The following is a 24,126-nucleotide window of genomic DNA, read 5'->3' on the forward strand; positions in this document are numbered from 1 at the left end:
AAGAGAAATAAAAGTCTTTTTTGCATTCAAGAATTGTCTAGCACCCAATGACTTTAACTACTTTGCACCCACCATGCCTCACAACCCACCATATACAGAAGGATGTCAGCTGTCTCTGGCCCTGGAGGTTCTCATTAGACCGAAGGAGGCCTGGGACCTTCCTACACAGAGATCCCCCCAATCATACGGAGACCCCTCCAATCATACAGAGACCCCCACATTCCCCAATCATACAAAGATCCCTACAATCATACAGACATCACTCCAATTACAGAGACCCCTCCAATCACACAGAGATCCCTCAAATCACACAATGATTCCTCCAATCACAGAGATCACTCCAATATTTCAGAGATACCTTGAGTCACAGAGATCCCTCCAATCACACAGACCCCCTCAGATCACAGTGATTCCTCCAATCACAGAGAACCATCAAATTATCCAGAGATTTATTCAATCACAGAGATCCCTTCAATCACCCATAGATCCCTAAAAACATCCAGAAACCCCCTCCAATCACAGGGATCCCTCCAAACATCTACATAGAGACCCCACCAATCACACAAAGATCCCTCCAATCATAGGGATCCCTCCAATTACAGGGATCCCTCCAAACATCAACATAGAGATCCCACCAATCACACAAAGATCCCTTCAATCACAGGGATCCCTCCAATCACAGAGACCACTCCAATAATTCAGAGATACCTTGAGTCACAAAGAACCCTCCAATCACAGAGATCCACCCAATTATCCAGAGATCCCTTAAATCACTCAGTGATCCCATAAAACATCCAATTAAATAGAAGGTACAAAAAAACCTCCAAAAGCTGATTTTCCACTGCTAATTACCCAGCAATGGCAAGATAAATGTGAAAGGTGACTTCTATACTCCCTCCATCTGCTCCACAACACTGAGATTTGTGAGAGGTGGAGGTCAGGAGGCTGGAAAGTGCAGAGAGGCTGACATAGGCCACAGATAGATCTTTGTTCCAGTGTCAATGGCAGTGTCTTAATAGTTCATGTATGGACCATCAGTGGACCTCCAAGGGTTGGGGAATCTCAGATCTTGGCCTCCAGCTGCCGAGGCCGGCTGATATTTGTGGTTCTCCAGCAGAAGGAAGTCTCAGGGGTGACATGGCGGGCAGTACAAAGTCATTTTCTTTACTGCTTGTGATTGGCTGAGTGGTCACCAGAATTTCGTGCCAGTTGTCCGCTTATAGTTATACACCTGAGAGAGGATCGCTATGTCCAGACCGATCTGCAGGGCCCCACACAGCCAGAATTGGGCGGGGGTCTCCTTTATGATGAAGTAGGTGGTCTTGAAGCAATCACCAGCCATCCAGAGCAGAACCATCTTCACACTGAGGAGAGAGCAGAGCAGGAATTATAGGCAGAATCTACTCTGGGGGGGTAATACAGGGGCCACTAAACCTGGGGACCCATTCCATTCTGTAAATCAAATTTCTGCATCCTTCATGTCCCTTCCCTGCACTTATGTGAAGTATACCAGCATTGGTAATCAACTTGCTAGATATAGGGGGCCCCGACGGTGGCCCCTGACATTCCCAGAAGGGCGCACACATACTACAGGAGACGGTCAGAGACTACAGACATACTACAGGAGATGGTCAGATGGTCAGAGACTGCAGACAAAATACAGGAGATGGTCAGAGACTGCAGACATAATACAGGAGATGGTCAGAGACTGCAGACATGGTACAGGAGATGGTCAGAGACTGCAGACATACTACAGGAGATGGTCAGAGGCTGCAGACATGGTACAGGAGATGGTCAAAGACTGCAGACATGATACAGGAGATGGTCAGAGACTTCAGACATACTACAGGAGATGGTCAGAGACTGCAGACATACTACAGGAGATGGTCAGAGGCTGCAGACATACTACAGGATATGGTCAGAGACTGCAGACATGGTACAGGAGATGGTCAGAGACTGCAGATATACTACAGGAGAATGGTCAGAGACTGCAGATATAGTACAGGAGATGGTCAGAGACTGCAGACATACTACAGGAGATAGTCAGGGACTGCAGACATAGTACAGGATATGGTCAGAGACTGCAGACATGGTACAGGAGATGGTCAGAGACTGCAGATATACTACAGGAGATGGTCAGAGACTGTAGACATACTACAGGAGATGGTCAGAGACTGCAGACACACTATAGGAGATGGTCAGGGACTTTGGACATACTACAGGAGATGTTGACATTTCTGGCGCTGTCTATAAGCGGTTTGTGAGGTTGAACTGGGCCCTATGTCTTCCCCCTAGTGGCCCCAAGTCTGGGGGACCTCATTACGGCACTCTGTAATATCGGACTGTGTGCTCCATTTCTCTCTAGGAGAGTCCATTTGTCTCCATCATCCGTCACCTTCACCAGTCTCCCACTTCAGTGACCACACATTTTCACCACATTTGCTACTGATAGGATCATCCATCATCCAGCTAGAGCAGGTCTGTCCACACAGAGGCCCTAGGGCCAGAGGCGATCATGCTGCTATCTGGCTGTAATATGTTTGAAGGATATGAAGGGAACGGGGCCCGGCAGGGTGGGCTCAGGGGGTTGCAGCAGGGTCCCCCATGCTCTGAAGATCTGAAAATGAGCTTCCATATCAAGGATGTTCTCAATAAACCATCTCTATGTGAAGAGGTCACCTGAGATATCGCTGTCCTCGTTCTAGATAACTATGAGCCTTTCTGTGAATACCACCACCCCAGCCATACTGTTTACTATAATGGCAGAACTTGGTAAGGGGAAAGCTGGAAATCCTGCCGGGGCCTCCAAGAGGTACAAGAATCATGTACATTTCCATTGTGTCCCTTCCCCCCTGCAGAGCCCGGCTGCCTTCTGTAGGATTGATTAAAAAAAAAAAACTCACAATATGGGGGTGGGGCCTAGTGATAAAAACAAATGTATGTTAGGAAGCTCAGGGGTGGGTTTTAATAGCAATGAGGGTGGGGTGAAAGAGCCACACCCAGCTCCAGCGTTTACCCGGAAACCAGAGATATAATGCAAAATATGGCCAATGCAGCCATAGAATAAAGCGTTTATTTTATTTATTTTCTATTTATTATGTTCCTCACCAAAAAACTGTTTACAGATACTTCTGTTTAAATTGGGTAAATATGCAGCCAATGCGCACATGGCAGGCTGACAACACTGCCGCTAATTGTATTGCAGTGGCTTAGTGTTGCCAGGCTCTAACAGTACAGCTGACGGGGGATCTTCTCCCCATACCCGCTGTTACAATTTAAAAACTGCACGGCTGTTCGGGACTCAACCACATCATTTATTCACCGAGTTCTGTGAACGAATGAACATGTAGTCCTGCCTGCCAGTGCCACCACGGCAGATGGCTTGTAGTTCTCAACGAACTGCAGGGGTGCTGGTGAGCGCTCTCACAGTTCATTGACACTTCCTGCACTTCAGTAAGGTCCTGTTCACATTATCCTGTAGCGACAATGAGCGTTCCACCTATGCGATTTTGACATTAGGATTTTCATGTGATTCTGTGTTTTGCATAGGGCAGCGAATGGGCTGCCCTATGCGCATTTGTCGCTCAAAAAAAAGCTCCGGATACTTTTTGGGCAACAAGTTTCACGCGATTTGTGAAGGTATGGTTTGCCATGATTGCCATGCGATCTTGTCCTGTGACAATCGTGGCAGAATCGCAATGCGTTTGAAGTGCCATTGAAGGATAATGGCACCCAGACGCATGCAGAGCATTGTGCTGTGATTGTCACAAAATCGTGAGATGTGAATGGGGCCGTACTGTCTGCCTGTATGGGAGGTATGGGCAGACAGCTGTATTGTGTGTCTGCAGGAGCCTGACATTGCACCCATATACTGCTGATCGCAGGTGCAATGCACATTTTTTTACATACAAATTCATGTGCATTTATTGTTTTTTTTACAAAAGGTGAACTTAGCCTTTAACCACTTGCGGACTGTGCGCCCACAATGTACTGCGGAACGGTGGCCCGCACAGCCAAAGCAGCGTACCCATACGTCAATGCCTGCTTACAGGTTTAGAACGTGCCCCCTGCCCAGCACCCACTGTAATGGTACACAGCAGGAGCCTGTCAGCAAGCCCCAGCCAATGATTCATGGCCGAGACCTGCTGATCTGCTGTGCACAATCACAGCCCAGAGCTCTGTGTTGGTAATCAACACAGAGCTCTGTACAGAGGGAGCGATCCCTCTGTTTCTCGTCCCTGCAAAACAGGGATGGGAAACTAAGAGATCATTTAGTAAAAGCAGAACATGTTACACATAGTTAGGCACACATTTAATCCTTTGATTGCCCTAGATGTTAACCCCTTCCCAGCCAGTGTCATTAGTACAGTGACAGTGTATACATTTAGCACTGATCACTGTATTAGGCTGCATTTCACATTGGAGCCGCAGCCGCATTGACGGCAAAATGCTGCTCATTTTAGCAGCCCTTTACCATTGTTTTAGCAGCGCCTTTCTAAAAACACCCCGCTATCGGCCGAAGAAAGGGTTGCAGTGCTTCGGAAGCGCTTTTCAGGCGCTTCGCACTAAAATGCCTGAAGAGCGCCTCAGTGTGAATGGGGTCTTAGTGTCACTGGTGATGTCAGTGGCAGTTAGTTAATTCCCCCTCAGTGTCAGTTAGTGTCACATTGCCCAAAGCAGTATCGCAGTCCCATTATAAGCTGCAGATCACCACGGTATTTATATGTATATAGTAGTATAAAGGTTTTATACTAATATATATATATATATATATATATATATATATATATATATATATATATATATATATACCATAGTATGTAGGGGCTATAACTTTCACCCAAACCAATCAATATACACTTATTGATGTAGCAGGATACATTTTGGCCAAATTTCATGAAGAATTTTTTTTTTTTTTATTGGATATGTTTTGCATCAGAAAGCAAAAAATATTGTTTTTTTTCAACATTTTTTTGGTTTATATTGAAAAAAGAAAAAAATCACCAAAAGAAAGCTCTATTTGTGCGGAAAAAAAAATGCAAAAAATTTGGTTTGGCTACAGTGTTGCAAAAAAATGGCCTGGTCATGAAGAGGTAAAACTTTCCAGAGCTCAAGTGGTTAATCGGCAGATTTTGTGGATTATATTTTGTGGTAAATATATGAAGGTCACAAATTACGCAATTGTTGCGTTGGGTGAAATTACAGAAAAATGTTTAGGTTTTTTTTTTTTTACATTTTTTACAAATTAATACCAACCAAAGCTGAGGAACTGAGGAAATTATTATTATTATTTATATTATTAATATTATTATTATTATACAGGATTTTAAAGGAAATTATTATTATTATTTATATTATTAATATTATTATTATTATTATTATTATACAGGATTTATATGGCGCCAACAGTTTGCACAGCGCTTTATATTATAAGGGCAGACAGTAAATAAATGTATCGAAATCTACTACCAAATTAAAGCTTTAGCTGTCCTGAAAAAACAACGTATAACATGTTGGGGTGGGATACAAATGCTAAAAGGTATAACGTGCGCAAATGAGGCAATACTTTAAAAAAAACGCTCTGGGATTGGGGGGATTTACGGAGGAAATGACTCAGGATTCAAAAAAAGAAGGAAAATAAAATTGACGGAAAACCATCCCAATCTTCGGAACATAGAGGCATCTGTCGCTTTAAAACAAGGATGTTCTCCCGATTCCCCCCATCACCTCTTATCGCCCTCCGTCATGTATTAAACATAACCGCCGCGCTGGCTGCCCTCCGCGTTCCTCCTCGTTGACGGGCGGAGTTAAATCAAAGTGATTGTAATGGGCCGGTGTTTATTCAGCGGGTTTCCCCTCCAGAAATCATTAATGACTTTCTCAGCAGACGGAAAATAATGATTTCTGCTCCCAGCTTGGTAATGACATTGTGCAGTTTTCAATGCTGACGGATCTCAAAGTATCCCCGGCGGGACGCAGCTCGCAACGCTAAAGGGGAACTCCTGCTGGACAGCTAAACACACAGCTGAGGTACATCCTGCATAATGGGCAACCTTGTGCTTCTGCAGACATGATGCAGAACTGAGAGGGTGACACCATCATTTAATAGAGAAGCTTCCTGTGTCACCTCCCCACCTCCAGCCTGCTCACTAGTCTGTGAACAGGCATCATGGCACAGCTGGATTTCTGCTTCCATAAGTTTGCCAGAGAATGCCCCTGGTGCCTGAAACATGTCACACTAACAAAAATCTGAGGGCTTACTGTTCATTTCTACTGTGGGAAACTAATATAGAAGACATATTTCAGGCAGTTTATACCAGCAGTTTTTTATTATTTATCGTAAGGATTTTTTTTAATGATTACAAACTTCCTGTTCTGCCTGGAGGCCTTCTTTAATCTGAATGCACGGCGGCCCCAGCTTCCCGCTTTAGAGTAATTCTATATTCTTAGTTCTGTTCTGCAGACCCCATTTATTACCGGTTGGTGGCGGAGATCTGCCGGAGCGGGAGGTAACAAATTATGTCATTTGTGTTTTCTGCATCTGGAGAATGTTTTCCTTGGACACAATGGATAGTCTCCGGCGGCTAGGAATCGGCTCTGGGGGGGGTTATACTGATTATTCCTGTCTGCAGCTTTTCCTAATTGTGTCTGGGGGGAAACTCCACCGCCTGTCTCTGGTGGGAGGACACCGCATCACCAGACAAAATACCCAATATGCCAGGACGGGGCTCTGCGCCTTTCCCCGGGGAAATACAGACGGGGATTGAGTAAAGATGGAGTGTAACATTCTACCCTGCAGGACACCAGTCTGCCACAGGGAGCTGAAATCTCAGTTTTCTGGAGCTGCCTAAACTGAGCTGAATGCCAAGGAAAGGGGGTATATTATGCGTGCCCCCATAGGGGATATCTACTATTCTCTCTGAGGGCATATCCTTCCTACAGTACACTCTCTGGGGGAATATTCTTCCTTCTCCACTAAGAGGATGTCCTTCTTACCCTCACTAGGGGGAACCCTTTATGTCCCACTGGTGGGATATCCTTCTTGCCCCCCTGGAGGATAGCCTTCCTGTCCCACAAGGGGGATATCCTTCCTACACCACTGGCAGTATACCCTTCTTACCCGACTGGAGTGATATCCTTCTTTCCTCACTTTTTGGAAATCCTTCATGCTCCAGTAGGGGGATAGCCTTCCTGCCCTGGTGGAGGAATTACCCCTCTTTCTTCACTTTTTGGAAATCCTTCCTGCCCCACTGTGGGACATCCCTCTTGCCCTCACTTGGAAAATATACTTTCTGTCCCTCTTGGTGGAAATCCTTCCTGTCTCAATAGGGTAGGGGGATATCCTTACTGGTTTATTAGGGGGATATCCTTCCTGCCCTGGTGGAGGAATCCCCCCTTTTTCTTCACTTTTTGGAAATTCTTCCTGCCCCACTGTGGGATATCCCTTATGCCCCCATTTGGAAAATATACTTCCTGTCCCTCTTGGTGAAATCCTTCCTGTCCCAATTGGGTAGGGGGATATCCCTCCTGGTTCATTAGAGGGATATCCTTCTTGCCCCCTCTGTGGGGATATTTTTCATGCCTCACTGAAAGGGCATCTTTCTTTCCCGCACCAGGAAGATAGTCCTCCTGCCCCACTAGGGGGATATCCTTCCTGCATCACTAGGGGGATATCTTTTCTGACCCTACTGTGATGATATTCTTCCTTTCCCCATGCTAGGAAAATATTTTTTCTTCCCCACTAGGTGGTATCCTTCCTGCCCCCACTGGGGGATATCTTTTTTGTCCCACTATAGGTTATTCTTCCTTTCCCACTAGGGAGTATCCTTCCTACCCCCCACTGGGGAATATTCTTTCACTCCCACTATGGGTTGTCCTTCCTTCACCACTAGGAGGTATCCTTCCTGCCCCCACTGGGGAATATCCTTTTTATGCCGCTAGGGTAGTATCCTTCTTGCGCCTCTAGGGTGGTAACCTTCCTGTTTCAAATGGGGGCGATATACTTCCTGCCTCCTTTCTGCCCCCACTGGAAAATATCCTTCATGTGCCACTAGGGTGGTATCCTTCCTGCCCCCAGTGAGTGATATCCTTCTTGTCCCTAATAGGGAGTATCCTACCAGCTTCCAATGGGGGGGGTATCCTTTGTCCCCAATGACAGGGCATCATTTCTGCCCCTACTTGGGGGATATTATTCCTTTCCCATAACCCCCTGTTCCCAGGGTCTGGCTGACAATGTCAGTCACATAACCTGGAGAGATGTTGTGCAATGTTACCTCATCCCCCGGGTAGATCGGTTCCTCCTGTTCTGCAGGAACTGGGGGAGTCCGAGCATCGCCTCCGTCATCAGAGCCAGCAGGCCAACTCCCTCCACGAAGATGGGGACATCGATGAAGACGTAGGTGAGGAGAGCGCCACACACCACGAACACCAGGCAGAATTGCACATAATCCTCAAACCGGCTCCAATTCCAGAAGTCTTTCTGCTGGAAATCTGCAACGAATCACAAACACTGTCAGTGTGACATCACCAGATCCACGTATCTGTCACAGCGACCAATGAAATGCTCCAAACATTGGTTCCGCCTCTGCGGAGCACCTGTAACCCTGAAAGTGAAAAAAAAAAAAAGAAGGTGTTACATGGTAGCTTAGTGGTTAGTATTACTGCCTTGCATCACTGGGGCCCTGGGTCTGAATGAAACACCATCTGCATTGGGTGTGTATGCCTTGATCATGTTTATACTGTATGTATTCTGATCTCCTCCCTCAATATAATCAGTGAATTGGCAAACAGTGAGAAGTCAGTTAGTGTATGGCGCCTAAAGCGTGATAAATGGAGCACCGCGCGGGTGGAGAAAACCTTCCTAGATGATGGATATTTCATTCTCACTGCTGAAAGAATTTCAGGGCAACTGAGCTCACTGTACTTCCATAATGATCTCTATTCTATTCTCAAAGTAAGAGCCACCGTGACAAGAAAAGTTTTGTCTTGAGTTACATTTTAAATTAATTTTTTCCAATTCCATTTTTTTTTGGCTGCTAGTATAACTTGATCCTTATCTTTATTTTCTTCATCCCAGACCCTGCACACTATAAATCAGGCAGAGAGTGGATATGTCAGCACCAGGAGTCAGGTAGGATTTATGGCATTCCACACTGCTGTTACCCTAACATGTTGCAGGCCCTGGGTGTTTAGGCATGGAACCCCTTAGCAGTATATAGATGATGCTGATTCTCAATTGGATGAGCAAGCTGGTGATGAATGAACAGTATAAAAGCCACAGCCTTGAATTACAGTGTCACCCCTCGGGCTATGCTGAGTGGCAGTGGTCAGTATCACAAGACTGGTTGAACAGAATTAAAGGAATTCTGAAAGGCAAATTTGTTCCCATATATGAATTACAATTGAATATTTAGCTATTTGGTTGCTTTAGAATTTATTATTACAAACAAGTTATATACAGAGTTACAAAATAAAAACCACCACTTCCTGTTTCTATAACTCGCAGAGATAACACGCCATGTGACAGAGATATTGTCTTCCTCTCTGACCAGATCACAGAGTTCAGAGGAGGAAGAAAATCTAGAAGAGATTGTTTTAGATTTCATCTTATTTTTATCATTGTTTCATTTTTTTCATCCGGTATCAGCAAAAAAAAAGTAACAAACCACTGCCACCACCACCAGGGGGCTCCAGAGGGACCTACATATTGGGGTAAATCCAACACTTTGGATGGGCTTCATGAAACACTGAACTCTGAACTCCACCAATGAGATCTGATCACACACATCACAAGCTGATTATACAATCTGAAAAACTGAAGAAAAGATTTTGTTTCTCAGAAATGTCGTCAAAATTTGGGAACAAGTATAGAAATCTCAGCACAATGTATTGAAGTCCGAGGGAACATTAAGGGTTTTTTTTAGAGTTTTTTGGTCTTTAACTGTTACATAGTTATATAAATGGTAAGGTTGAACAAAGACACCAGTCTGTCCAGTTCCACCTATGTGTGAGTATTTATGTCTCTACCATTTCCCATATCCCTGTGTATTGTGTACACTAAGATGTCTATCTAAAAGGTTTTTTTTAAATTGTCGAAACTTCCCGCTGACACATCCTTACCGCTCTGACAGTAAAGAACCCCCTATACAGTTTAAGGTTAAACAGCTTCTCATCCAACTTTATTGAGTGTCCCTGGTCCTCTTGAGCAACCTAAGACTGAATAGTTTTCTCCCTTTGCCTCCTGATGGTTACAGAATCCGTTTTTGCATTAGGAAATGATAAACCTAATGGGAGCCCTACCATTGTGTTTATAAACAAAGTCATGTGATCACTGACGCAGGATATAATGGATGGACAGGCAGATGGATAACACAGAATGGGAAGTACAGGTGGATAATATGGGATTGCATGGACAGACAGATGCATAATGTAGAATAGGATGGATGGGTAGACACTGGTGCTACCCCTGGAGCCACTGTTCTTCACTTGGCCCTGAACAGAGCCCCACTCCTACTGACACCACCAAATTACCTTGGCTGGGGAGTCTCCCAAGAAAAATATGTACGCACCGTTATAAATGAAATGATCAGGTTGTATTACTAGCAATAAAGAAAATGGTAAGCAAGTCAACTGTTAAGAAAGGGTTAACAGTAAGCAAGGTGACTCAGCACAGGGGCAATACAAGCACCCCAGTAATTCTAAGAAAGTTAGTCCCTGAGCACAATCAATTTGGAAGGTAAATGAATCTGCTGGCTTGGATGGGGCCCTTATGTTGACGCACGGTAAAAAGTGCTTTCCCTTTTTATTGATATGGAGAATAGAATGATTTTCTTTAAGAAGCAAAGTGGTTGACACAGTTCTCCTTAATAAGTGAAGTTAGTGAGGAGGGTCACTATAAGATGTAGGAAAAGGTCACTTTAAAAGAAGTAGGGGGGAAGAATTGACAGGCGTGTAAAAAATATAGTTAACTTAACTTAAACTTAAAGCGGAGATCCACCCAAAAGGGGAAGCTCCACTTGTTTGCTTCCTCCCCCCTCTCCACTGCCACATTTGGCTCCTTTCGGGGCGGAGCGGTTACCTGTTTAACCCCCCCTCCTTCCCCCACCGCCAGGCTATTCATAAAGTGCAGTGCGCTGTGCGCATGCGCAATAGGGAGCCATCTGTGAAGCGGCAAGGCTTTACTGACGGTTTCTCTTACAACGAATGGCGGCGGCAGCACCCGAGAGCTGATTTGGAAAATCGGCTGGGGTGCCGGCATTGCAGGATCCATGGACAGGTAAGTGTCCCAATAATAAAAGTCAGCAGCTACAGTATTTGTAGCTGCTGACTTTACATTTTTTTGGTGGGGGGGCTGGACCTCCTCTTTAAGCAGCAAAATTCCTTCCTGCAGGGAGCAGAGTGGTTAACCTAGTTCAGTAGCCTGCAGGCAGTGACTGTGATAGTGATAGCATTTGAAAAATTACAGTTTGTAGCAATAAAGGCACAGTACGGATGTCACTTCTATTGGTCTATGCTGAAGAGTCTTTTGAAGTGTCTTTTACTTGAAAAACCTAAATAGCAGAAACTGTTTGTAATTGAAAATGTCGATAAGTGGGTTAGGAACACTTTCACCCAGTCCTTAGGTAATGATCAGCAAAGCGATAAGGGGCTCTCTTTTCTCTTGAGAATGCAGCTGTGCTGGCAGCAGCTCTCCCCCTTTTGCCAGGAACAGGTCTCCGCAAGTCTTCTACCCCCACCCAATGCTCGGCTTAAACAGTGTACTTTGCGGCTCCTTGGCCAAACCTGGGCCAGTCCAGGCCCACGTGACTTGACACAGCTCTTGTACACACACCTCCTTTGACCAGCATCGTCTCTCTCCAACTCCCTCCCGTGTTCCAGGGCTTTTGCTTTTATTTGCTCATGCTCCCTGGTGATATCTCACGGACTGTGTAGTTTAGTTGCAGCTTAACTGAAGAAAGTTCTACTTACAGCATACAACTCCCAGCAGTCTCTGGACAACTGCATTAAAGCGGAGTTCCACCCAAAAGTGGAAGCTCCACTTATCTGCCTCTCCCCCCCCCCCCCCCCCCCCCGGTGTCACATTTGGCAAAAACAGGTACCCGTCCCCACTTCCATGAGATTTCACCACAGCCAGATCACTCAGAAGTTCGCCCCTCTCCTCCTTCCCCCATCGCCGGGCCATTCAGAAAGAGCTGCGCACTTCGCACATGCACAGTAGGGAACTGGCAGTGAAGCCGAAAGGCTTCACTGCCAGTTTCCCTTACCACGAATGGCGGCGGCAACACCCGAGAGCCAATGGAAACATCAGCTGGGGTGCCGACATTACTGGATTCCAGGACAGGTAAGTGTCCTAATTTGGGCCCAGAGCCTATTCACCCTGAACCTTCCGAACCTGAGCCTGACATCTCGAACTTAGCGGAGGTAAAGGACTTCACTGAGCCTATTACTCCTGAGGCCTTAGATGGCAGCTCAGAGCAGGAGGAGAGGGCCTCAGAGGCTGAAGATGAAACCAGCTCACACTCAGTGAGGAAAGCAGGCTATAAAACTGCCCAAAAAACGGACATCAGAGAATGTGACCTGCCCCTCACTGACACCACCGGCGAGGCAAATTCTGGGATGTCGCCTCTTCCCACAAACAATTGACCCATCCTAATCCATGGTGGGAAACCCTGTTACTAAGTTTGTTTTGTAATGAGAACTTACCTATAATTGTCCCTCCTGGTTAATATACTGTTATACCTGTTCATATTTTTCTTGTTCAATTTTTTTGGGGACCAAAGACATTAAGTGGGGGGAGTATGTAACACTGTACATCGTTACTGTAAATGGCCTCATCATATAAATCAGATGTTCTGTGATAATAATGTTAGGGGAAGATTTTACTGGTATTATCCATCTGTCCATCCTGTTCCATGTTATCCTTCTGTTTGTCCATCCATTCCATCCCATGTTATCTACTGTAACACGGTGCATTGTTACTGTGAATGCAGATTTATATTTAACCACAAGATGGCATTGTTTAGCATTACTGTTCTTCACAGCCTTAAAGTGGAGTTCTGTGGGGATCTCTACCACCACACTTAGCTCCCAGTGGCCATTTTCAGCACTGGGCTGCAGCAGCAGCGACCATGGCGATTGCCCTTGGCTCGTTGTCTTTGTGCCTAACTGATACAGCAAAGGAGATCCCGGATGAGCCCCCACATTTAGTGCTACCCCGGAAGGAGCTGCTGGTATATTTGGGATCTCTATTTTTCACTTGACCCTGAACAGAGCCCCACTCCTGCTGACACCACCAAATTACCTTAGCCGGGAGTCTTGTGGCAGCCACATAAGAAAAATATGCACACACCGTTATAAAATAAGTGATCAGATTGTATTTTTAGCAATAAAGAAAATGGTAAGCATTTAAACAGTTAAGAAATGGTTAACAGTAAGCAAGGTGAATCAGCACAGGAGCAATACAATACAGTCAAATACCCTTTAAAGCCTGGCTACCTGTCCTGTAGGACTGAGGATATAAAAAATAGCCCTCCAACTGGGAGATGACTCCCAAAATGAGACGTGTAGGGTTAACAAAGAATTAGGGCTAGATCACTTGTAGGCCCTCAGTCGGGAGAGCCTAGGTTTAAAAGAAATCAGTCAAATCTCCTGCACACCAGTACTTCTATAAAAGATAGTCCCTGAGCACAATCAATCTGGAAGGGTGATTCTTCTGCCGGCTTAGCTGGGGCCATTATGTTGGCGCACAGTGTAAGGTGCAGTCCCTTTTTTTGATATGGAGAAGAGAATGATTTTCTTTAAGAAGCAAAGGAGTTGGCACAGTTCTCCTTAATAAGTGAAGTTAGTGAGGAGGGTCACTTTAAGATGTGGAATTGTAGGAAAAAGTCAGTTTAAGAGAAGGAGGGGGAAGAATTGACAGGCGTGTTTCCCTTTAAAGAATGGATTGGACCACAATGGATGCTGCTACGAGGTTCTACCTAGCAGGGAGCAAAGGGTTAACCTAGTTTATTAGCCTGCAGGAAGTGACTGTAACAGCCTTTGAAGAATGACAGTTTGTAGCAATAAGAGGCACTGGTACAAAAGTCACCTCTATTGGCCTATGCTAAAGAGTGTCTTTACCTTGAAGAACCTCAAAAGCAGCAACTGTTTCTAATTGAAATTCTCAGTTAAGTGGGTTAGGAACCCTTGCACCCAGTTCTTAGGTAATAATCAGCAAAGCAAGGAGCTTCTGGCGATTTTCTCTCTTTTCTCTTGAGGATGCAGCTGTGCTGCCGGCGGTTCTCACCCTTCTGTAGTGAACAGGTCTCCACAAGTCTGCTACTTCCACCCCGATGTTCGGCTTAAACAGTGTACTCTGTGGCTTCTCGGCCTAACCCGCTCCATGCCCACTTGACTAGACACAACTCTTGTATACACACTTCCTTTCACCAGTAAAGTCTCTTTCTAACTCACTCCTGTGTTCCCGGGCTTTTGCTTCTATATGTTCCTGCCCCATGGTGATTGCTCATGGACTGTGTAGTTTAGTTAAAGAAAGTTCTGAATACAGCATACAACTCCCAGCAGTCTCTGGACACCTGTATTGAGGCTGCGATGAACAGTAATGCTAAACACTGCCATCTTGTGGTTAAATACAAATCTGCATTCACAGTAACAATGCACAGTGTTACAGTAGATAACATGGGATGGAATGGATGGACAAACAGAAGGATAACATGGAACAGGATGGACAGATGGATAATACCAGTAAAATCTTCCCCCAACATTATTATCACAGATGATCTGATTTATATGATGAGGCCATTAATGGTCAATGCAGAGCGCCTCATCGATATCTCGAAGGACAAATGAATCCGGGACAAATCATCTGATGTCAGATAAAATCTGTGTTCAGGCAACCAGAGCAAGCTGGGACTTATATTGTAGTTCAAGTTATACCCTTTTCCTCTATATGCATAGAGTCTGTATTTTCTCCCCATCACATGGGACCAATTTACTAAAGTATAAAGTGACATAAATATCCAACCGTAACAGAAAGACTGAGCTTCCCCTTATATGACTGGAATACAGAAACACTTCACTACACATGAATGTGGGGGGACATTAAAATGTAAGCTCCTCTGCTACAGAGACTGATGTGACTGGTTCAGTGTTCCCTGTGCAGCACTGTGGTATATGACAGAGCAATGTCAATTTGTAATAATAATAGTGTGCGACTGTAGTGGGGACATTAGAGTGTAAGCTCCACTGGTAAATAGACTGATGTGACTGGCTCAGTGTTCTATGTACAGCACTGTGGTATATGTCAGAGTTATATAAATGTATAATAATAATAGTGTGTGGCTGTGGGAGGACATTAGAGTGTAAGCTCTTCTGGTGCAGAGACTGATGTGACTGGCAGTACAGATAGTTTTTGTATGTCGGTTGCCCCGTCGGCCTGATCTCCTCCATCCTGACTGTTATGTTCACCTATGGTGTCAGTGGCTCTCACCTGTAAAGGAGCGTTGTTTGGTGGAAACGCGGTTTGCAGACTGAGTAGAGCAGCACAGGTTCAGAATGGCCAACATGGCGCCGATCATAAGAATACTCTGCAGTAGTAGCGGAAACTCAAAGTACTTCCCAAACCTGCGAAGAGTAAACATAGTGGTCATGGTCAGCAGGCAGCAAGAGACTCTGAGATAACCAGGGAAGGCGTAATCTTTTAGGGCCGGTTAACACCTGAATCGCACAGGAAAGCAGTCCGTGTGCCTGTGCTACTAAGTGCAGTGCAATTTTCAGCCCATTTATTTGAATGGGATGAAATTGCACCATGCACTACTTTTCAAAAACTCACTGCACCAAATCTGGTGCAGGTGAACACACTGTGTTTAGTTTGTTCTTTGTATCATATATAGAATTGCTACTTTTTAAAATCCTGTTTTCAGTCCTTTTTCATTCTTTGTTACATCTCAAGGTTGCTGATCTTGCTGCCACTTTCTATCTAAATGTACACCAGTGATGGCTGCATGACATTTCTTAGAATGGATTTCCTGATGGTGACAACAGTAGAATGTCTGTGTAATGTGTGTTGAAACAGCCACTTGCAGTCTCCATCAGAAGCCCATGTGACGGGGTGACAATGCAGAAGCACAATTGGGAAACAGAGTGGTGTCACCCTATAGCAGGAAGTGCCTGAACAAGGACCGTCATGTCAGGATCACCAGGGATTTTTTTTATAGCTGCAGATTTAGAAAGACTGAAAATTAAGCTACTAAAGCTTACTAAAAAGATTACTTGGGATTTTAGTAAATGAGAGTTGGGGCCTAGGGTATCCAACTGTGGCCCTGTAGATGGGTGGGGCCCAGGGTTATTAACTGAGGGTGTGGAGTTGGTTGGGCATCCAACTGTGGGACTGGAGGGGGTTGGAGCCCTGGGTAACTGACTGGAGAGGGTTTGGGGTCCAGGATATTCAAATGTAGAGGGCTGGGTCGCTAGTTATCTAACTGGGGACCAAGAGAGAGTTTGTGGCCCAAGGTATCCAAATGGGAGCCTGGAGAGAGCTGGGGCTCTAGGCATCTAACTGGGGGCCCAGAGAGGGTTTGCGGCCCAAGGTATGCAAATGGGAGCCTGGAGAGGGTTGGGACTCTAGGTATCTAACTGTGATCCCAAAGAGGGTTTGCGGCCCAAGGTATCCAAATGGGAGCCTGGAGAGGGTTGGGGCTCCAGGTATCTAACTGGGGGCCCAGAGAGGGTTTGCGACCCAAGATATCCAGATGGGAGCCTGTAAGGTTGAGGCTCTAGGTATCCAACTGGGAGCCTGGTGACAGTTGGGACCCTGAGTATCCAACTGGGAAACTGGAGTAGATTATGGCCCTGGGTATTCAACTGGAGGCCCAGAGAGGGATTGGAGCCCAGCATATCCAATTTGGAGCCTGGAGAGCCTGACTATAGGTCTCCAACTGGAGCATTAGCAATGGTTGGGGCCCAGAGTATCCAACTAGGAGACTTGGGAGGGTTTGGAGCCTTGGGTATCTAGATGGGAGTCTGAAGAGGATTCGGAGCACAGAGGATTCAAATGGTGCACTGAAGAAAGTTGGGGCCCCTGGTATTTGCCTACTTTTCTCCCCTCTAACACTGGTTCTGATTCTGAAAGTCCCATTAGCGGGATTGCAAGGAGAAGCAGAGACGCGCCCATTAATTCCATGCACATTTCATGCCACTGGAGTGATCTGAGGCGCTCAAAGAAAAAAATGACAATTACAGGAATTAGATCCAATGACTTTCTCGGCAACAGTCAGATCATTAAAAATCCCCTTCACTCCCCACAACTGTGCTATTAATAATTACCATGTGTGGCCGGAGCATTAATTAGAAATAAAACATCCCTGGAGGGGACGATGACTTCCTAATTGGAAGAAAGGTGACCGTGCAGAGCGGCCGAAGGTTGGGAAACTTCCAGCTGTGAGATAAGACGTCCAGGAGGACAAATGGAGTGGGGATTAAAGTGGAACTCCGGCCAATGCTTCTTTACTCACAGGGGAGGTCAGAGCTTCTGTCAGGTTCTGAAGATTTCTTTTTACTTCCCATGTGGTCATTATTCAGTTTTGTGAGGATGTTTGTATGTCTTATCCCAATATAAGAAAGCTATTAAGAGGGAGTCTCATGCTGCAGCAAGAAGAGTGAGACTCCCTCTTTTGGCTTTGTGATGGCTGTGGTGTAAGAGAAGAGCTGTTGGAAAACCAACCATATCTCAGGGAGATCCAGTCTGTGTCCACCTTAAATGTGGTCTTTCTTAGCTGAACCCATTGGGTACAATACCATCAGATTGTAGAGCCCTGTGTGGTACCGGCGCTCAATTTTTGCCCATCGTGAAGCTAACTTCTGACTTCATAGCCTCATCTTTCAGTTTTGAGAAAAATGCTGTCCACTTACCAGAAGAATATACGGAGGATATTGGCCACCAGCAGAACCAGACAGACCCAGGTGGAGAAGCCCTCTGTGTTGGAGGTTTTCTTAATTTCCTGATACTGGGGGATGTACGGGATGATGCCTCCGACCACCATGAGACAGGAGGAGACCCAAGAGAGGAGGAGCCATCCGCCATCGCCATCTGCATCCATCATCCTTTACAAAGAGCACCTGTGAGAAGAGATAATCCCCACCATTGGTCAAACCAAGGGGTCTAGTTATAATGAAATTCACAGTGTGAATGCCTCAGCATGAGGATAATCCCCGTAATGTCACTGATATGTATATTTCCTATGATGGCCAGCACCATCTAGTGGCCAAAATGCATTATTTTTCTGATTGTGATATTTCAGGAAACTACCACATTATGGCCACTAGATGGAACTGACGATCATAGGACATACACATCTAAAAAACATTATGAGGATTATTCTCATGCTGAGGCATTTGCATAGCACATTTTATATAAATACACCCTGTGGTGTTACATATTTTAAAGTGGACCTGTCATCAGATATAGTTTCATGGTAAATGCAACACGCTGTGTAATGTGTCCATTACTTTTTAATACCTTTATAAATGATTTAGGGTCTGGGATTAAAAGTACAATTTCTGTCTTTGCAGATGACATCAAGCTATGCAGTGGAATAACGTCCTTACAGGATGTCTCCAACTTAAAAGCCAACCTCATTTCCCAATGCACTGCATTGGGCAACTAAATGGCAAGTGAGGTTTAATGTTGATAAATGTAAAGTTATGCACTTGGGGGCTAAGAATATGCATGCATCATACATACTAGGGGGTGTACAACTAAGGAGTGTACAACTAGGGGGATCCGTACTGGAGAAGTATCTGGGGGTTTTGGTGGATCATAAGCTCAATAATAGCATGCAATGCCAAGCTGCAGTTTCCAAAGTGAGCAAAGTCCTTTCTTGTATTAAAACGGAGTTCCACCCATATAAAAGTCAGCAGCTACAAAAAGTGTAGCTGCTGACTTTTATTAATCGGACACTCACCTGTCCCACGGTTCAGCGATGTGGAGGAACGAAGCCTTGCTCCTCTCCCCCTCCTCTCTGCGGCGCCGGCATTGTCACTGTGGGTGCCTGGCTGTGGCTTCACGGCCAGGCACACACTGCATATGTGAGAGCCGCACTGCTCAGTGTGACTGGCCGGGCAATCACGTGGGACCTGTGACGTGTCCCAGATGGTTGCCGAGAGGGATGGGGGAGATCTTCCTTCTGGGAGGAAGTAGGAGCTGGATGCCTCTAAAAAGAGGGTATCTGCCCCCCCCCCCCAAAAAAAAAATGACATGCCAAATGTGGCATGTCAGGTGTCACCTTCACTTAAAGCCGTTCCATTTTTGGGTGGAACTCTGCTTTAAGAGAGGTATGGACTCCAGAGAGAGAGATATCATTTTGCCCCTGTACAGATCATTAGTAAGATCTCATCTGGAATATGCAGTTCCGTTTTGGGCACCAGTTCTCAAAAAGGATATCAGGGAACTGGAGAAAGTGCAGAGAAGAGCAACCAAACTGATAAGAGGCATGGAGGAGCTCAGCTATGGGGAAAGATTAGAGGAACTGAATTAATTCTCTCTTGAGAAGAGGAGATTAAGGGGGAATATGATCAACATTTACAAATAGATAAGGGGTCCATATAGTGAACTTGGTGTTGAGTTATTCATTTTAAGGTCATCACAGAGGACAAGGGGGCACTCTTTACGTCTAGAGGAAAAGAGATTTCATCTCCAAATACAGAAAGGTTTCTTCACAGTAAGAGCTGTGAAAATATGGTATATACTCCCTCCAGAGGTGGTTTTGGCCAGCTCAGTAGATTGTTTTAAGAAAGGCATGGATTATTTCCTAAATGTACATAATATAACTGGGTACTGACATTTAAAGGTAAAGTTGATCCATAGAAAATCCGATTGCCTCTTGGGGGATCAGGAAGGAATTTTTTCCCTGCTGTAGCAAATTGGATCATGCTTTGCTGGGGTTTTTCGCCTTCCTCTGGATCAACTGTGGGAATAGGATTGTGTATATGGGATTGTATTTTTTTTTTTTTTTTTGGTTGAGCTGGATGGATTTGTGTCTTTTTAACCTGACTAACTATGTAACTATGTAACTATGTGTCAGTGTAACACAGGTATTTATTCCCACTCACAAAGATCACAGTACTCCGAGCCAGGGGCGGACTGACCATTTGGGCACTCTGGCACTGCCCAAGGCCCCATACCACTAGGGGGCCCCATCAGAGTTGCCAGCCTCAATAAAACCAGGGACAGTATGTAAAAATCTGTGTTTTTTTTAAATCCCAAGATTATAGCTGCCCCGCCTCTCCAGTACCTTTTCAGTGTGTGTATGTGTATTCTGTGTGTGTATACTGTGTGTGTATAGTGTGTGTCTGTGTGTGTATACTGTATGTGTGTGTGTGTATACTGTGTGGCCCCATAATCTATTGCCTGGGGGGCCCCATAATCTCCTATGGTCCGGGGGGCCCTATAATCTTCTCCTATTGCCCGAGGGCCCCATAATCTCCTATTGCCCGGGGGCCCCATGAGTTGTCAGTCCGCCCCTGCTCCGAGCCCTGACAACGTCTTTATCTAATTTTCAGAAGGATGGCACCATCTTTGTTCAGGCGTCATCCAGGATCCCCATCTACTTTCTGGGTTGAGATGCGAAGTCAGAGACGACACGATTATGTAAATCCTGGTGCCTGTGCAGTTCTGGGCTGTGTTCACAAATGTCTGACTCAGATCACAATGTTTCAGTTCCTCGGTGATCAGACCACCATTGTGATTTTTTTTTTTTATAATGTTACACTTTCTCAGTGATCAGACTGCAGCATTAAACCTTTATCGCTACTGCAGCCTCTCACCTTGTGACTTGCTACAAAGTTACAATGTTGCAGTCTGAACACTGGGGGAGGGGAGATTGAGGAAATTCTCAGACTGATTACAACATCTGAGCCTAGGCAAAGTCACTGACTGGGGTTCAAGGACAACTTTTTAATAAAAAAAAAAGCCCTCGTTCCCGCCAATGCGATTTGTAATGTGATTTGACAGTAAAAAATCGCATGACAAGTCGCACCCTATTTTCGGCAATGGATACGTTTAAATCGTTGCGACTCTGAAAAAGGGTTCCTGCGCTTTTTTATGCGATTTCATTGCAACTTGCAGTGACTTCTGACAAATGAAATCACGAGGCACAATGAAATTGGAGATCCAAATCGCACTGATCCGCGGATTTGAAATCGCGCTGAAGTAGTACGATTTCAAAGCCGAATTGGTGTGAACCAGGGCAAAAGGTGGAGCTTTTCTGAAATATGATAGTATGACCATTTGTGAACTGAGATTGTTGAAGTGAATTTAAATCCCATCACTAAGAGTTAACCCCGTGCATTGTGTCCTCCTGACACGCGGGCAGTGTAGCGCAGCGGCAGAGGGTGTGTGGCATCCTGCTTCTGCTCTCTCGATGAAAGATGCCGCTGACTCCCTCTCCACGTCCTGTTTGCCTTGTTCTCTAATCCATCAAACACGCTGACATTGAAAACCCTAAACCCGCTCCTTGTTCCCCCCCACACTGAGCGTCGGTGCAAATAAAACCTCAAATCGGTCAAATCGCAGAAAAAAAAAAAAGTAAAAGAACGGGATCAGGAATGGTGACATAATGACAGATAATAAGATGACGCGTCACATCTGTGAACAGGAGAGTGGAGCGATCAGTGTGGACAGGACCAACCGCCAAAAGCATCATTAATCATCACAGCTCCACCTTATTACATTACCTGGCGACTTTCACCTCCACGATCACACATTGCGTACACACGATCACACATTCTGACAACAAAATACATGGATTTTTTCCGACGCATGTTGGCTCAAACTTGTCTTGCATACACACGGTCACACAAATCTTGTCGGAAATTCCGAACGTCAAGAACGCGGTGGCGTGCAACACGTACGACGAGCCGAGAAAAATGAAGTTCAATAGCCAGTGCGGCTCTTCTGCTTGATTCCGGACATGCGTGGAACTTTGTGCGTCGGAATTGTGTACACACGATCGGAATTTCCGACAACGGATTTTATTGTCGGAAAATTTGAGATCCAGATCTCAAATTTTGTTTTTCGGAAATTCCGATGGAAAATGTTCGATGGAGCCTACACATGGTCGGAATTTCCGACAACAAGCTCCCATCGAACATTTCTCGTCGGAAAATCCAACTGTGTGTACGCAGCATTAGAGTGTAAGCTCTTCTGGTGCAGAGACTGATGTGACTAGCTCAGTGTTCTCTCTACAACACTGCAGTATATACCAGAGCTACATAAGCTTATAATAATAGCATGTGACTGTGGGGGGGGGGGCGCATTAGAGTGTAAGCAGGGCTTTTTTTCTCAAACAATAGGTGCTGGAACTTAACCACGGCCCCACAAAACTCCTCCCCCCACACACACTCTCCAAATCACATCAAATAGTGGGTGTGTTCAGTCAAATTTCACAAAAACAGTAGCAGGGTCTTAAAGGGGCATTAAATACCAGGATTGCATTACATACAGAGTGCAGAGTTCATGGGGGTTACACACGGAGGTCAGAGCTGTCACTTGTAAACACAGAAACCAGACTTCTGTGTTTACAAGTGATTGTGGTGAGCAGGCACCAAAGGGTCTGAGCCAGAGGTGGTGGAACTGAGTTCCCCCAAGTTCCCCCTGAAAAAAAGCCCTGAGTGTAAGTTCTTCTGGTGCAGAGACTGATGTGACTGACTCAGTGTTCTCTCTACAACACTGTGGTATATGTCAGAGCTATATAATCATAACAATAACGTGTGTCTGTGGGGGGGGGGGGGGCAACACTGCGGTATATGTCAGAGCTACATACATTGCCTTGAAAAAGTATTCATACCCCTTGAAATATTCCCACATTTTGTCATGACATGGCGACATGTCAACCAAAAACATAAATGTATTTTTTTTGGATTTTATGTGATAGAATTTTTTAAACGTCGCCTATGGAGATTTTTAAGGGTAAAAGTTTGTTGCCATTCCACAAGCGGGCACAATTTTAAAGCATGACATGTTGGGTATCAATTTACTCGGCGTAACATTATCTTTTACAATATAAAAAAAAATGGGCTAACTTTACTGTTGTCTTCATTTTTAATTCAAAAAAGTGTATTTTTTCCACAAAAAAAAGTGCGCTTTTAAGATCACTGAGCAAATACGGTGTGACAGAAAGTATTGCAACGACCGCCATTTTATTCTCTAGGGTGTTAGAAAAAAATATATACAGTATTTATCGGCGTATAGCACGCGTCGGCGTATAACACGCACTCCAAGTTTAGGAGGGCATTTTAAGGAAAAAAACTTTTAGGAGGGAAGTTTAAGGAGAAAAACTTTTAAAAGTTTTAAATGCCCATCAATGCAGCCTTATCAGTGTCCATCTGCAACCTTGTCCATCATTGCAGAATGATCACTGTCCATTTGCAGCCTTGCCTAGTGTCATTTGCAGCCTTGCCCAGTGCCGTTTGCAGCCTTGCCCAGTGTCATTTGCAGCCTTGCCCAGTGCCATTTGCGGCTTTGCCCAGTGACATTTGCAGCCTTGCCCAGTGATGTTTGCAGCCTTGCCCAGTGATGTTTGCAGCCTTGCCCAGTGATGTTTGCAGCCTTGCCCAGTGCCATTTGCGGCCTTGCCCAGTGATGTTTGCAGCCTTGCCCAGTGATGTTTGCAGCCTTGCCCAGTGCCATTTGCAGCCTTGCCCAGTGATGTTTGCAGCCTTGCCCAGTGACGTTTGCAGCCTTGCCCAGTGCCATTTGCAGCCTTGCCCAGTGATGTTTGCAGCCTTGCCCAGTGCCGTTTGCAGCCTTGCCCAGTGCCGTTTGCAGCATGTAACTGTTTAAATTTGCCCCCGCCGAGATAGACAGAGCCTGTGTACTCGGTTGTACTCGGCTCGGCTCGCAGCTCCTATGATGGACATAACACAGGTCCAATGGTGGGACTGGGCGGGACTGCGAGCCGAGCCGAGCCGAGTACACAGTACACTCGGCTCGGTCTTTTTCAGCAGCGCTCGCTCCTCATCCTCTCAGAGACAGCAGGGAGGCGGGACGTCGTGACTGCGAGCGGAGCCAAGCACTCGGCTCAGTCTTTTTCGGCTCACAGACAGCGGGGATTGGCGTATAACACACACCCA

General features: G+C 45.4%; 1 protein-coding gene across 2 annotated transcripts in view; it reads right to left on the reverse strand.

The window, feature by feature from the left end:
* Positions 1–802: 802 nt before the first annotated feature.
* LOC141112675 (solute carrier family 66 member 2-like) overlaps positions 803–24,126 on the reverse strand; it is a 31,865-nt gene continuing 8,541 nt past the window's right edge. For both annotated transcript variants that reach the window (XM_073605671.1, XM_073605669.1), the window contains exons 2-5: positions 17,908–18,114; positions 15,488–15,621; positions 8,274–8,490; positions 803–1,364 (exon numbers count right to left, since the gene is read on the reverse strand). In XM_073605671.1, the coding sequence (XP_073461772.1) occupies positions 1,190–1,364; positions 8,274–8,490; positions 15,488–15,621; positions 17,908–18,098 (717 nt within the window). In that variant the 5' untranslated portion in view covers positions 18,099–18,114 and the 3' untranslated portion in view covers positions 803–1,189. The remainder of the gene's footprint in view (positions 1,365–8,273; positions 8,491–15,487; positions 15,622–17,907; positions 18,115–24,126) is intronic.

This window comes from Aquarana catesbeiana, linkage group LG11, assembly GCF_042186555.1.
Source record: "Aquarana catesbeiana isolate 2022-GZ linkage group LG11, ASM4218655v1, whole genome shotgun sequence".
NCBI lineage: Eukaryota > Metazoa > Chordata > Amphibia > Anura > Ranidae > Aquarana > Aquarana catesbeiana.